Genomic DNA, 14087 nt, shown 5'->3' with positions numbered 1-14087 from the left:
GCAGTCATAGGTGAGAAGGCAGTACAGAAGAGGGCTCAGCACACAGCCTTGAGGAACGCCGGTGCTCAGGATGAGAGTGGAGGAGGAGAGGTTGTCTAACTTAACTGATTGGGATCTGTTAGTCAGAAAGTCCAAGGTCCAATTGCAGAGGGGTGAGCTGATACCAAGCTGGAGAAGTTTGGCGATCAGCTTGGAGGGGATCACAGTATTGAATGCCGAACTAAAGTCAATGAACAGCATTCTGATGTAAGAGTTGGGGCTGTCCAGGTGGGTCAGGGCAGAGTGAAGTGCCGTGGAGATAGCGTCCTCTGTTGACCTGTTGGTGTGATAGGCAAATTGATGGGGGTCCAGCGTAGTGGGCAGACAGGATTTCAGATGTGATAGAACCAGTCTCTCAAAGCACTTTGCAATGATGCGGGTGATTGCAACTGGGCGGAAGTCATTCAGGCCCGTGGCAGTGGAATGCTTCGGCACTGGCACGATGGTGCTGATCTTGAAGCTTGTGGGGACAACTGCCTGGGCCAGGGACAGATTAAAAATGTCCGTGAAGACCCTGGCCAACTGCCCTGCACAGACTCTGAGCACACGGCCAGTATTCCATCCGGACCAGCTGCCTGCCGTACATTCACCCTGCTCAGGGCGGCGTAAAACATCGGAAGTGGAAAGTGAGAGAGGCAGTTCACCAGGTGGGAGATCTGCTTTGAGGGTGACCTCCTTGTTCTCTCGGTCAAAGCGAGCGTAGAAGTGATTGAGCTCATCAGGGAGGGAAGTAGAGCTGGAAGGGGGCACAGTACTAGGTGGTTTGAAGTCTGTAAAGACCTGTATGCCATGCCACATGTGCCGGGGGTCCGAGGAGTGGAAATGCTCCTCAATTCTCTGTTTGTATATGTGTTTATCTTGAGAGATTCCCCTCCTCAGGTTGGCCCTGGCTGAGCTGTAAGCCTCCTGGTCTCCAGACCTGAAGGCTGAATCTCTGGCTTTGAGCAGGAGGTGAACTTCTCTGTTCATCCATGGTTTCTGATTGGGGAAAACTTTTATTTATTTTTGTGATGTCACTCTATCTACACACTTGTTGATGTGCTCAAGGACAGAGTTGGTATATAAATCAATGTTAATCTGAGAGTCTGTGGTGGTATGGGCAGCAAACACACTCCAGTCTGTGTGCTGGAATTGGTGCTGAAGAGCAGAGTCAGCACCCTCCAGCCAGATCTTAATAGTCTTCATTGTGGGTTTCACACATTTAATGACCGGGCTATACTTGGGAAGCAGAAACAATGAAAGATGGATAGACTGTCCCAGGTGGGGGAGGGTAGTGGCTTTGTAAGCTTCAGCCACATTTGTGTAGACATCATCTAAGGTTTTATTACCCCTTGTGGTGCATAATACATTTTGGTAAAATCTTGGAAACACGGTACGTAGGTTACAATGATTAAAGTCCCAGCGACAATAAAGGCTCCGTCTGGATGCAATGTCTGCAGCTTGATAATAGCGGCACTGAGGTCTTTCATGGCTACTTTAGCATTAGTATCCATTGGAACATAAACTGCGACAGCAATGATGCATGTAAACTCTCGCGGTTGATAAAAAGGTAATGTTGGTTAATTGAAGAGCAAAGGCCACATGCTTATGCTTCTGTATTAACAGAATAGTGTGGCTGAGAGGGAGTTTGGGTGTAAAATGTATGCCATTGCCTTCAATAGTTTTGGCCTGATGCTGGCTGGAACCATAGCAACAGTATCCTAACAATGATAAGTGTCTTGCTCCACAGAAGTATCTCACTTTTAAATTTCCATTCCTTCCATTGCCTTTTATCGTGGAAGTGAGGGAAATAAATAAGTGTTATGTATTATGCTTGAGTCTTGATTCAATAGCTGCACAGAATATAAGTTGTGAGGTAATGGGCATGAGGTTTGCATCAATGATAAGTTTCTGAAGCTGTGGTAAATACAAAGTCAAGTGTATTGTTATATGTACAGGTGCATGTGTATATATAGGTGCAATGATGACTTAACTGCAGCAGCATCACAGACATATAACATCATATAAGCAGCTTTCACAATAACTAACAAATTATGCGCAATTTTTATAAGAAAGCAAGGACGATTGGAACAAAAACATCAATATCTATTTCAGTCCAGAATTACCAGGGAGGTCATTGTGCTGCTAAACCGCATTGGATTTTGTTGGTTGGTTGGAGAACTGAATGGTTGAAGGGAAGTAGATAATCTTGAACCTGGTGGTATAATGACTGCTGAATACAGGTGATTATTGAAAGAGACTCCTAGTAAGTGCATGATGGGGATGTTGTGAATTAAGAAGTTGAGTTTGAGGCGACTGCTGCAGCTGCGGGTACAGTCACCTTTCTCCTGTTTCCCAGTTCATTTAGCATGAACTTCAGTGTAGTGACTGAAGAACGGGCAGTTGCTTTTTCCATAGTTTCCCTGTTCCTCAATGTTTTCAAGTCAGGATCAATCGTAAAATAGGAGCCAGCCCCTAGCACTTGCTCCAATACATCTTCCTTTTTAAAATTACAGGCTAGGTTTAACTGGTACCAGCTAACAATGACCTGGGTCTCCACTGATGTATCCTCAGAGTGAAGACTGTGGTTAGTTCTGGCTTGATGCTAAAAAATATTTTAATATTTTGTGAGTTGCCTACATTCCAATCAATGAGCAAGCTTTAATTGGCCCATGTGAACCCATACACATTTTTGATGGCTGCGCAATTTACTTTTCCTGTTTTGGGCTGAGACCCTTCATCAGGACTGGAACGTAATAGGTGATGCCAGGAACAGTAATTTTCCCCCACCCTTTCCTTCTTTTTTTATTCCTCACTCTGGCCTCATCTCCTCATCTGCCCATTACCTCCCTTGATGCCCCTCCTTCATCCTTTTCTCCCTTGGTCCACTCTCCTTTCCTATCAGATTCCTTCTTCTCCAGCCCTTTACAATTCCCATCTACCTGTCTACCTAGCATCACCTATTATCTTCTATCACCTCCCCCACCTTCTTATTCTGGAGTCTCCCCCCCCCCCAACTTTTCCAGTCTTGATGAAGGAACTCAGCCCAAAATGTCACCTGTTTATTCACTTCCATAGGTGCTGCCTGACCTGCTGAGTTCCACCACCATTTTGTGTTTGTTGCTCTGGATTTACAGCAACTGCAGAATCTCTTGTGTTGCTGATTTTTGCCATTTTCTTCATGATTTTGAATCTAATGAGTTGAAACTCAAAAGTTGAGTGATAGAAACATTAACTAAAGCAGCTGACTGCAATAAACATAACTTTAAATGCTAGCCACAAACATGATTTTTTGTTGATCCAACTTTACTTTCCGTCATTACATTGCTAATTAGTTCCTCTCCCAGATGGAATGAGATTGGTATCTCTCTGTATGTAACCTCCAGGAAGATGTGACAATCGCTAGGGCAATATTTCATAATCTATACCTAAGTAAAACTAGATGTTAATTTCCCTTGTTCTTACCATCACGAGACATTCCAAGGGCAAGACACTTCTGCAGTCGACAATGCTGACATCGATTCCTATTAGTCCGATCAATTAAGCAGTTTCTCTGTCGAGGACAGGAGTAAGAGGCATTGTTTTGTTGACTCCTCCTAAAGAAGCCCTAAGGCAAAAAAAGGTTACTTTAACTTTTGTGATACCATTTATGGTTTTTTTTACATGAAGACTACTTTTACCGCATGCATTTTCCAGTCAGTTGATTGTGGAACCAATTTTGGAACTGTTTACTCTGAGTTAAAGTCAATACTCCAATGAATGAGCATTAACAACAAACACATGTTTTTTTTAAATCAGATTTTATAATGATTTGCACAATCATGGGAAAAATGTTGATGTCTCCTTACCAGTGAATATGGACTAACAGTATTCAGAAAATATTATATGTTAACAGTTATTTCTGACTGAAATCCAGGCAGATGTCATCTTCCCAAATATCTACTTTGTTATGATGTAGAATGAGGTTATTTCATTTCATCAAATCAATGTTTCCTCACTATTCCTCCACTATCTTTATCTGTAGTATAACCCATTTCTCTATTAACTCCTCTCAGATTCCTACTCACTTACAAAATAAGGATAACTTCTAGTGCCAACTAACTTACCAATTGGCACGTGCTCGGGATTTGGGAGGAAGTTGGAGTACGTTGGGGAGGGAAGGGAGTGGGTTTCCTGTGCTGGAAGCACTTGAAAACTCCACAGATCAGGTCAGATCAAACCCAGATCATTGGAGTCGTGAGGCAGCAGCTCTCTGAGGTTGACTACCACATTACTCGGTGGTGGGAGAAAATAAAATGGAGCTTATGGTTCTCTATCCATAGGAATGACTACAATGGCAGTTCTCTGGCTAGGGAGAGAATGACATATCATGCACAATGCCAATTCAGAACACCAAAGCATGGACTTCCATTATTTTTATTTTTATATGAGGCTCAGAGGAGGAAATTTGCTCTTCTGTTTCCTTTTAAACCTTGTGCCCTCTCCCTCTCCTGCCAAGCTAGGAATTTTTCATTTGTCCTTCATTGGAGTCCTTCTGGGCAAACTGATTTAGACCTACCATATGCTCTGGTTAAAATTACGATGAAAGAAACTGAATGAGACATTTATACATACACAAAGCAAAAAGGGAAAGCAGAAACAAGCCATTTGGCCCCATGTGTCTATATCATTTAATCACTAATTTGATTACTAATTTAATTGATTCAGCACAATATTGTGGGCCAAAAGGCCTGTTCCTGTGCTATACCGTTCTATGTTCTATCACAATTCAACATAATCTTTTGCTTCAGTGGCACTAACGCATATCCTTTGATTTCCTTACTGATTAAAAATCTATTTCTATCATTAGAGATTCTAGATCAATAATAGTACTGAGTTGACTAAAGGTATAAGAAAATACAAAGTTGACCTGATTAAAATAATGATTCTGTTCTCAATGATTTTCAAAAAAATCTTTCTTCATTTGCCTTGTAAAGCACTCAAGTTTTGCTGCTTTTTATCCGTTCTGCTGAAATGTCAGAATCATAACTAATGTGCCTGTCTTTTTCACAGTGAAATAAAACTGACTGCTGATAACCAAAGTTTTACATATGAAAGCAGCAGATTCAATTATCATGCCACTTGCCAGCTGCATTGCTTAGGTGTGAACAGAACACAACACAAGTCTTCGTTTGTCGACATCGTGCAAAAGATATAAAGGATAGGATAATACCATCTTTCACAAGTTATGATCAGACCGCATAATACATGAGCTATGGAGTTACAACTGTGTTTTGTCTGGTTGGAGCACGGGTTGCAAAAAGAATAAATAAAAATAGCATCAAGCGTATCCAGACTAAAGCTAAAGTCTGGCTTTGAAATGGGCATCTGACTGCCAATATCCATCAGCTATTCCATTTAAACATGAACATACAGAGAAATGTCAGCACTTTGACAGAGATTAAAGAGCTTTCTTGCTCTAAATTCATTGGTGACATCGGTATGCTTACGAACGTGGTAAAGGAGTCAGTGACATGAGACTGTGTGAGCTGCAAAGGAATTAAAGTAGAAATGAATTGAGATGAAAAGGATTAAACTATTTTGTTAAAGGTGTGGAAAGCAATTACAATTTTATTAGTATATCAAACAAGGAGCAAGTTAAAGTTCAACCAATTGTACCAAATAGAATAGGTTTGAGGAAAATATTGTTTCTATTAATCTGGAATATTAATTTTCCTTTGTATATTATGAACTAGCATTGAAGCCTTCTTCAATATAAAACGGTACCTAATGTCAGTGCCTCTGGAGTGAGTCCACAATGTTTCTTGCTGCTGTCATAACTTAACAACTAATGATTCTGCTTTGGTTTCTAATCCTCTCTTATAAGGATATCATTAGTTGATGGATTCAGATACTTATACAGGAGAAAAGTGAAGTGGATGATTAAGTCACTGAGAGAGAGTTGAACTGAATTGCCCAATAGACTTGTCAACCTGTCATTGGTATAGCTATAATTACATAATTTTAGTTATATGCACTAATTTTAGAGCAGGATAACTTGCTAACGCTCACATATTGCAGCCAGTATGCATGTTACTATTTCCATCACACCATTAAGTGACCAGAGAATCAAAAATCTAAAAAGTGTTTGCTCATTTTTCCTTTTTTTTTGGATATTTTACTTACATCCAATAAATGCTTACAAGCTTACAAAACATCGATCTGTACATACAAACTACAAAATAAATAGATGGTTCAGAGTTGCAACAACAATGTTTTTGCAAAATAATCAGACATATTTGAATTCCCAGTTAGCCACATGTGATAGTGTTCAATGTACTAGCCAGTATTCTATGTAGAAGCACTGAGTGCTATGTTATGTTCCTCAGCTGAGTTTATCAGTTTTGGTTACTTTGGTTGGGACCTGGCCAGATTTGAACTCAGGACCATTTGCCTCAAAGTCCAGTGCTGGTACCACTACACCACCAGCCGGCCCTATAGCTCAATTCAGTCAGGCAAAATCTTAGTTGTAACATCAATTGTCTTGAGTAATTAAATTAAATATGTATAAATATATACTTAAAATGTTGTCAGATGCATTAAACAGTTTTATGGTGGTGTTGCACAAATAAGTTTGTAATGTAACCATGCAATTTATTTTATGTAAGTCAGGAGAAGAGGTAAACACAAGAATTTACTGTTATATAGGCTACCACAAAGACAGACAAAAAATATTTTTAATTTACTGCATTCAGGCAACTTACCTGTGAGTAATTCTAACAATCGATGAGGCCAGCCAGGAGACTCCTTGAAGATAGTAGCAGTTAAAAAAGTGAGCATACTATTTTGCGACCTCCAGCCAAAATTAAGCTCTGAGTACAAATCTCTTTTGGGAGAATGGAGCACACAGCTATCAACACAGCATCAATGCAATTCTAAGATGCTGAGACAAAATTTTTATTTCATGTGCTTTTTTTTAATTCCTAAAATATTCAACTGATAAATTACTAGGAGAAATATGGCGATTTATGAACGACTTTATAACACTGACAGAATTCATGTTTAAAACACATTTTAAGAGCTTTGAGAATAATTACTTCTAGTAAAGTATTTTTTCTATGTCTTTGCTGCATTGCATTATTACATCTCCATATTACAAAACTTCTAGCTAAATGTGCTGAGATTAACTTGATGCAGAGATCATCTCACTTAAGTTTTAATGTAAATTCCAAATTTGAACAAGTTTGACTTGTTATTCTGCCTGGTGGCTGGGAATCTATACCGACTAGTAGAGAACCAGATTATAGCTCTTTGCTAAGCCAAGCTGTGAATTAACTCCCTGAAACCGATCGTCTGCTCCTAACAGCAGTGGTAACCACTGCTATCATTCAAGGAGCTACTTTTCTTCTCTAGACACAGCAATGTAATCAACTTTCTTTTACAGCTTTGAGGAAATTTCCTATCATCATCTTCAATGCAATGTTAGTGAGTCAGGGCTACTATTCTTTGCTGCCCAAGTGATTTATATTTTATGTTTCAACTAAATGTTAAGTTTATTATATGAAGACTGTTCACATTTAGCTCTAAGCAGAAAGGCACATTTTTATTGTTCTCTGAAAAGGTCTTGAAACGTGGATTAGCGCAAGTCAGTTTGTTATTAAGCATGCTTTTTAAAAAAAAAATCACCTTACCTTACAACCTTCACAAGTGATGACTCCATAGTGGATCCCTGAGGACTTATCACCACAGATCTTGCAAGGTATCACTTCAATTTGAGCTACAGGAAAGTGTAAATATGAATTAACAATGCTGTATAGATCGATAGTAGGTAAAAGACACTGAAGTTGTGTCACTGCATAACACTACATCTTAATCAAAATAAGCAATATGACAGGTGTAAAGCCAGAAATATCCAGCTAAGGGGTTTAATTTTACCTTCCTGAGTCTGATCACATTAATAGTAATCCATTTGAATATACAATTGGATACAGCAGGTACTTTCCTGCCCTGACTAAAATTCAGAAATGAGAGTTCATACAGATTAATAGCACTTCTGTTTACAACAGAGAATTGTTTCCAGAAATAAGACTTGTTTAAGGAAGCAGCAGGGACTTAACTGATAAGGAGTTCCTTGCAGTATGTTCAGCCATGTGAAAAGTTTGTTCATCTGCGCCAGTAGCACCCCAGTATTCTACCTTTATTACTCTGCACTTTCAGAAAGCAATCAATCTTTGTGAATCATTACAGCACAATTGAATTTTTCATTATTAAACTTCACACTTAGCTCTCATACAAAAATATCGATTGATTTTTCAATGAGATTGGCGTATACTTCTGTATTTGTATACAGTTAATGCTTCCTGCCTGATAACTAATTGGATTAAAATGTTCCACTTGAGACAAGTTAGATTTTCATGGATTCTGAGTTATACTGCATTGAAACAGGCCTTTTGGCCCAACTGGTCTATGCTGACCAAGATGGGTAATGCACAAATCCCATTTGCCCACATTTGTCCAATACTCTTCTAAGCCGTTCCCACCCACATAACTGTCCAGGTACTGTGATGTACCTGCCTCTACAGATCTCTTTGACAGCTGGACCCATCTTCTGTAGGAAAATATGCCCATCCATTTCCCTTTAAATCTTAGCCCTTGCACTTTCAACTTGTGTCTTCCAGCTTAGACTCTCTTACCCTGGGAAAAAAAGATTATGAATATTTCCCCTATCTATGCCCCGCATAGTTTTATTAACATCTGTAAGGTCAGTCCTCAGTCTCCTTTGCTCCAAAAGAAATAGTCTCAGCCTATTCAATCTCTCCATACAGTATATCTCAATCCAGGAAACATCCCTGTGAATATTTTCTGCATCTTCCCTAGATTAATCACATCCTTCTTCCAACATGGTGATCAGAACTGCATATAATACTCTAGTGTGTGGCCTAACCAGCAACTTGTAAAGCTGTAACATGACATCTCAACTCTTAGGCTCAATGCTTTGACCAATGAAGGCAGGCACACCAAAATGCCTGGTTCACCACTCTGTCTATCTGTATCACCATGTTCAGGGAACGATATACTTGTATTCCAAGGGGTTGTTGTTTAGTAACATTCCCCGGGGCCCTGCCATTCGCTATATACATCCTAGATTGCTTTAATATCTCAAAATGCATTACTTCACACTTGTCTGACTGAAGTTCCAGCTATCATTCCTTTGCCCATTTTCCCAGTGGATTTAAACCCTGATGTAACCTTAGGTAACATTCTTCACTCATGCCACTTCCATTTTCTTCTATATCATTACTATATCAGAAGAACAACCTCTGCAGCATGCTACCAGTTATATTTCCAATCTGTAAAGCAACCTTCTACTACCACCCTCTACTTCCTACCACAAACCAATTCTGAATGCCATTGTTATCTCACTCTGGATCTCATGTAGTCTAACCTTTTGGACCAGTCTACCATTTGGGACCTTATCAGAGACTTGTTAACGTTCATGTACACATGACCATCACCCTACTTTCATCAATCCCCTTGGTCAATGTCTCAAAAATCTCAATCAAATTTGTGACTCATAGCCACCCATGTACAAAGCAGTGCTGACCATCTCCTAATCAATTCTTGAATTGCAAAAAAGCAAATGAATCCTGTTTCTAATTTACCTTTCAACACTGATGCAACGCTATTGGTGTGTAGATTCTGGCTCGTCCTTGCAGCCCCTCTTAAATAAATGCAGAGCATTAGCTATCTTTCAGTCTTCCATTATATCACCCTTTAGCTTACGAAAGTACAAAATTCTCTGCAAGGGCTCAGTTAATTTACACCCACTCCACCCCCCTCCCTACTATTTCCTACAACATCCTAAGTATCATCTAGTTAGGGCTTGTGGATTTACCTACATACTTTTAGGTGCTTCCAAGATTGCCGACACCTTCTCCTTTATATACTTCAGGATATCACTATTCTTTTACCTAGTTTCTATGTTCTTTTGCATTGTACGTACAAGTGAAAAATATTGATTTAAGACCTGATCCATTTCCCATTGCTTCACTTACTGATTACCTCATTGATCTATAAGGAGACCTCCTGTCTCCCTAGATACCCTTCTGCACATGATGTACTTATAGACTAATTTAGGATTCTCCTTTAACTTATGGGATTGTATAGTATTCTCCTTCCCCTTTTTGCCATCCAAATTTCCTTCATAAATATACTCCTACATCCCTTCTACTCCTTAAGGGATTCAGGATCCAGGCTACCTTTACCTGATATATGCCTCCTTCTTTTTCCTGATTAGACCCACAATGCCCAACTAGTGTACTCTAATGCTGCTAGCCTTGCTTTGAACTTCAACTCTTCTGATCTCACTTTTAATAGTCCCTACTTGTCAGACATCCCTTCATTTGCAATCAGCTTCTCCCAATCAACCTTCCTGAGCTCCTGTCTAATGTTATCGACATTTGCCTTGCTCATTTTAGGAATTTTAACCTGAGGATCAGTCCTATCTTTTTCCGTAGCTATCTTAAAACTAATAGAATTATGGTAACTGGTCCCATTGACTACTTGGAGGTGGGGAGGGAATAGTAAAATCCCAAAGTAATCACCATTTTCTAAGTTTTACCCAAATAACTTCACTGGATGTTCTCTCCATCTCAATTTATTCCCAGCTCTCTTAAAAATAACTGCAGTGGAGTTCACAAACAACAATATGAAGCATGACAAACATCTGATGAAATATAATAAAAAAAAGAAAATTCTATAGGTTAAATTAAACGAAAACTTCTAATTTAGTTCTTATTTCTGTCAATGTAATTAATGTTCTTTTTTAAATTGCAGTATGAAAGTTATTTCCCAACTCTCTTGTTGAAAAATGAAATCTTGCACTAAATGTGTAAGTCTGTTAGTGATCAATAATCCGCCAGTAATTTTGTTATCAATCTAATTTTAGTGTCTAGTCACCGTTATAAATGCCTCTGACAAATCTGGCGTTCAGCTTTAAAGACAAATCAAAGAACATGATTGCACTTATTGAATGCCCCTAAGATAGGGAAACATTGTTTCATAGGGCTTTAGAGGAATGGGGTGGGGTGGGGTTGAGAGGAGGATGGAGGAGGTGAGGAAGGTGTACATGCACAATAAGTGGGCAAAACAACAAGGACCTATTTGGAGTAATGAGCAGGAGAAGACAACATCGTCTCCTGTCCATAGCCAAAAAAGCTAAGATCAAATAGCTTAAAACAAACTAGGGGTTTACTCTACTCTCCTACTAATTCTACTAATAGCCTACTTTATTCCGCACAGACCCAGACCATTATGTCTATATTCTAGTTGAGGCTTCAACAATTTTATTGGCATTGTAGTCAATACAAAACAGTCAATATCTCAAAATCACATCATCAATAGGACAAGGTGAAAATGTTATCAACAGAACAAGGTGAAATTATTACCAAACTAGAAATGGACAGGATAATTAGGTTTGTCCTGACAGAATTTCTCTGGACTGCAGATAACTAAGACCATTTATTGCTTGCAATTATAAAATTTGTTGGTGTATAAAGAAAAAGGTGTTTAGTATTCTAGTCACCTATTACATTCTAGAGGACTGCTGTAATATGCAAATTACTTTCACAAGCCTTTCTGAAAGGTCACACAAGGTTAAAGAATTGTTTAGTGAAATTAAGGAATCATATTTTAATATCCCAGTTCACTTGTTGTTTATAAGTATTTATTTCTATCTGTGCATGAGATGCAGAAGGCAAAAATTCTTTTTTTACAGAGGTATAGATTTCACAGAAAAATATATTCTTGCTCATGAAAGAAAGGAGAGTAGAAACAGGTATAAACGGCAACAATAAATGATATTTGGGGAGATCATAGACTTTTAAGCGATTTTTATCATTGCATCAAATATAAAGAAAACAAAAAGTTTGCCATATACTTTTTCAAGAAGAAAACTCCACAGCAAAATATGCACCATTAAACGTCGGGAGTGAAACGGTGTGATACCATTAGATTTGGATAGCATTTACTAAATATAAATAGCATTTTTAAATACCTTTTAAAATCTCAGTCTGTCACAAATTTAATAAAAAGAAATGGTCACAGATTAAAAGGAAACCTGATCTGCTTCTGCTGATACAGCACACTTCTTTTAAAGAGATTAAAATCTAATCCTAAATACCTTTGCTCACTAGAGGCCCACGTCAAAATGCAGTTTAATATGCAATGTTTGCCATGAAATCTCTAGTTACACTTATTCAATATTTAAGGAAGATATACTGTCCTTCAAATTGCATTTTGTTGAAATAAGTTAGCCAAAGGTCTCAGCCATATGGTCTAATATGGGTATAGGAACTGAATGAATGTAATAATTTCTTATTTTTTGTATTTATAAACAATATTCACAAGTGATGAAAAAACAACTGATAGTATAAAAATGTACAAGTAATATGATTCTATTCATATCCAGCTCTATTTATAAAGTAATCCTTTTGGTTATAGTTCTGAACACCTGATATAATGTACTAAGGTAACATTAATTCGACATAAATATTTGATGTAAAGTCCTGTACTTACTTATAACTTCAGTTTTCATTTTCTGATGTGTCTGACACCTGCTATTAGTAGAAACAATAGCACAAAATACCAGTCCTTTCTTCTTGACAGTCAAAACTGATCCTCTTGACAACAGGCGCAATACCATAATAGCATTAAAAAGGAAGAATTATTAAAGAGATGGACTGTACCATTCCCATATTAATAAGGTGGGGGTGTCTAATGAATTATGCTATCACTGATGCATTCGTTTTCTTTTCTGTCCCTTTTGCTGTCACTTGCAGGCAAGATAGATTCTGAGAAAACACTTCTCTAAACTTATTTTTTATAGACATCTCTCTACTGGTACATTTGTCCGATGAATGCAGTGGTAAGCTTTCACAACCAGTGAATTCTGAAACCAGACAATTGAGAGCAAGCCCATCGACCAAACATATGGACTCAAAACACAGTGTGCTTTGTGCAGCACCTGAGCAATTAGGGTACAGGTGCAAATGTGTCAATATTGAAAGAAGTGGTGGGTCAGGTTTTGCTGGAAAAATAGCACAGATTGCTATCAATCTGCAAATTGGTCAACAAATACAGTGGATATGAGATATGCTAGAGATTGTGAAACTCCAGAATCTCTTGGCTAATTTACTAAACTCATCATCATATCCTTAGCCTTCTGATTATTTTTAAGATGTTGCTGAATTTGCATATTAATTTTCAATTAAATATGTACAGTAAATATTCTGCAACATTTTAACAATTCTTGAAGCCTGATAATAAATCAAAATGCTTCGAACATTTAAACTTTGAAACTTTTAAGTCCTATCATTTCTGAGGATTAAGTTCTTCAACTATAGTAATTTTAAACTTTATTTTGTATTCTCCCATGTTAAAAGTGCAAGAGTAGAAGCAGTAACAGGTCATTCTGTCCCTTGTTCTTGGTCTACCATTTCAAAGTTTAAAGTTAGAAGTAAATTTATTATCAACATACATAGACTGCCTCACTCAACCCTGAGATTCAGTTTCTTGTGGACATACTTAATAAATCCATATTAGAATAATAACCATAATAGAATCAACAAAAGACTGCGCCAACGTGGGTGTTCAACCAGTGTGCAAAAGACAAAAAGAAAAATAATAATAATAGTAAATATACAATAAATATCTAGAATGTAAGAAGAAGAGTACTTGAAAATGAGTCTATAGGTTGTGGGAACATTTAAATGATGGGGTAAGTGAAGTTGAGTGAAGTTCTCCTCTTTGGGTTCAAGAGGTTGATGGATGAGGGGTAATAACTGGTCCTGAATCTGCTGGTGTGGGTCCAGAGGCTCTTGTATCTTCTTACTAATGGCAGCAGTGAGAAGCGAGCATGATATGAGTGCTGAGGGTCCCAGATAGCGGATGCTGCTTTCCTGCGACAGCACTTCATGTAGATGTGTTCAATGGTTGAGAGGGTTTTACTCGCTGCAGACTGGGCCATATCCACTACTTTTTGTAGCATTTTCCGTTCAAGGGCATTGGGCTTTCCATTCCAGACAGTGATG

General features: G+C 38.2%; 1 protein-coding gene across 1 annotated transcript in view; it reads right to left on the bottom strand.

Moving 5' to 3' along the window:
• The window catches only part of rorb (RAR-related orphan receptor B), a 199862-nt gene that overhangs the window by 75539 nt on the left and 110236 nt on the right, over nucleotides 1-14087 (bottom strand). The window contains exons 2-3 of the mRNA XM_063069177.1: nucleotides 7689-7774; nucleotides 3484-3625 (exon numbers count right to left, since the gene is read on the bottom strand). Of these exons, the coding sequence (XP_062925247.1) occupies nucleotides 3484-3625; nucleotides 7689-7774 (228 nt within the window). The remainder of the gene's footprint in view (nucleotides 1-3483; nucleotides 3626-7688; nucleotides 7775-14087) is intronic.

Source organism: Mobula hypostoma, chromosome 16 (assembly GCF_963921235.1).
Source record: "Mobula hypostoma chromosome 16, sMobHyp1.1, whole genome shotgun sequence".
NCBI classification, from domain to species: domain Eukaryota; kingdom Metazoa; phylum Chordata; class Chondrichthyes; order Myliobatiformes; family Myliobatidae; genus Mobula; species Mobula hypostoma.
Note: the sequence above shows the minus strand (reverse complement) of the source record. Positions and strands in the feature narration are given on the sequence as shown.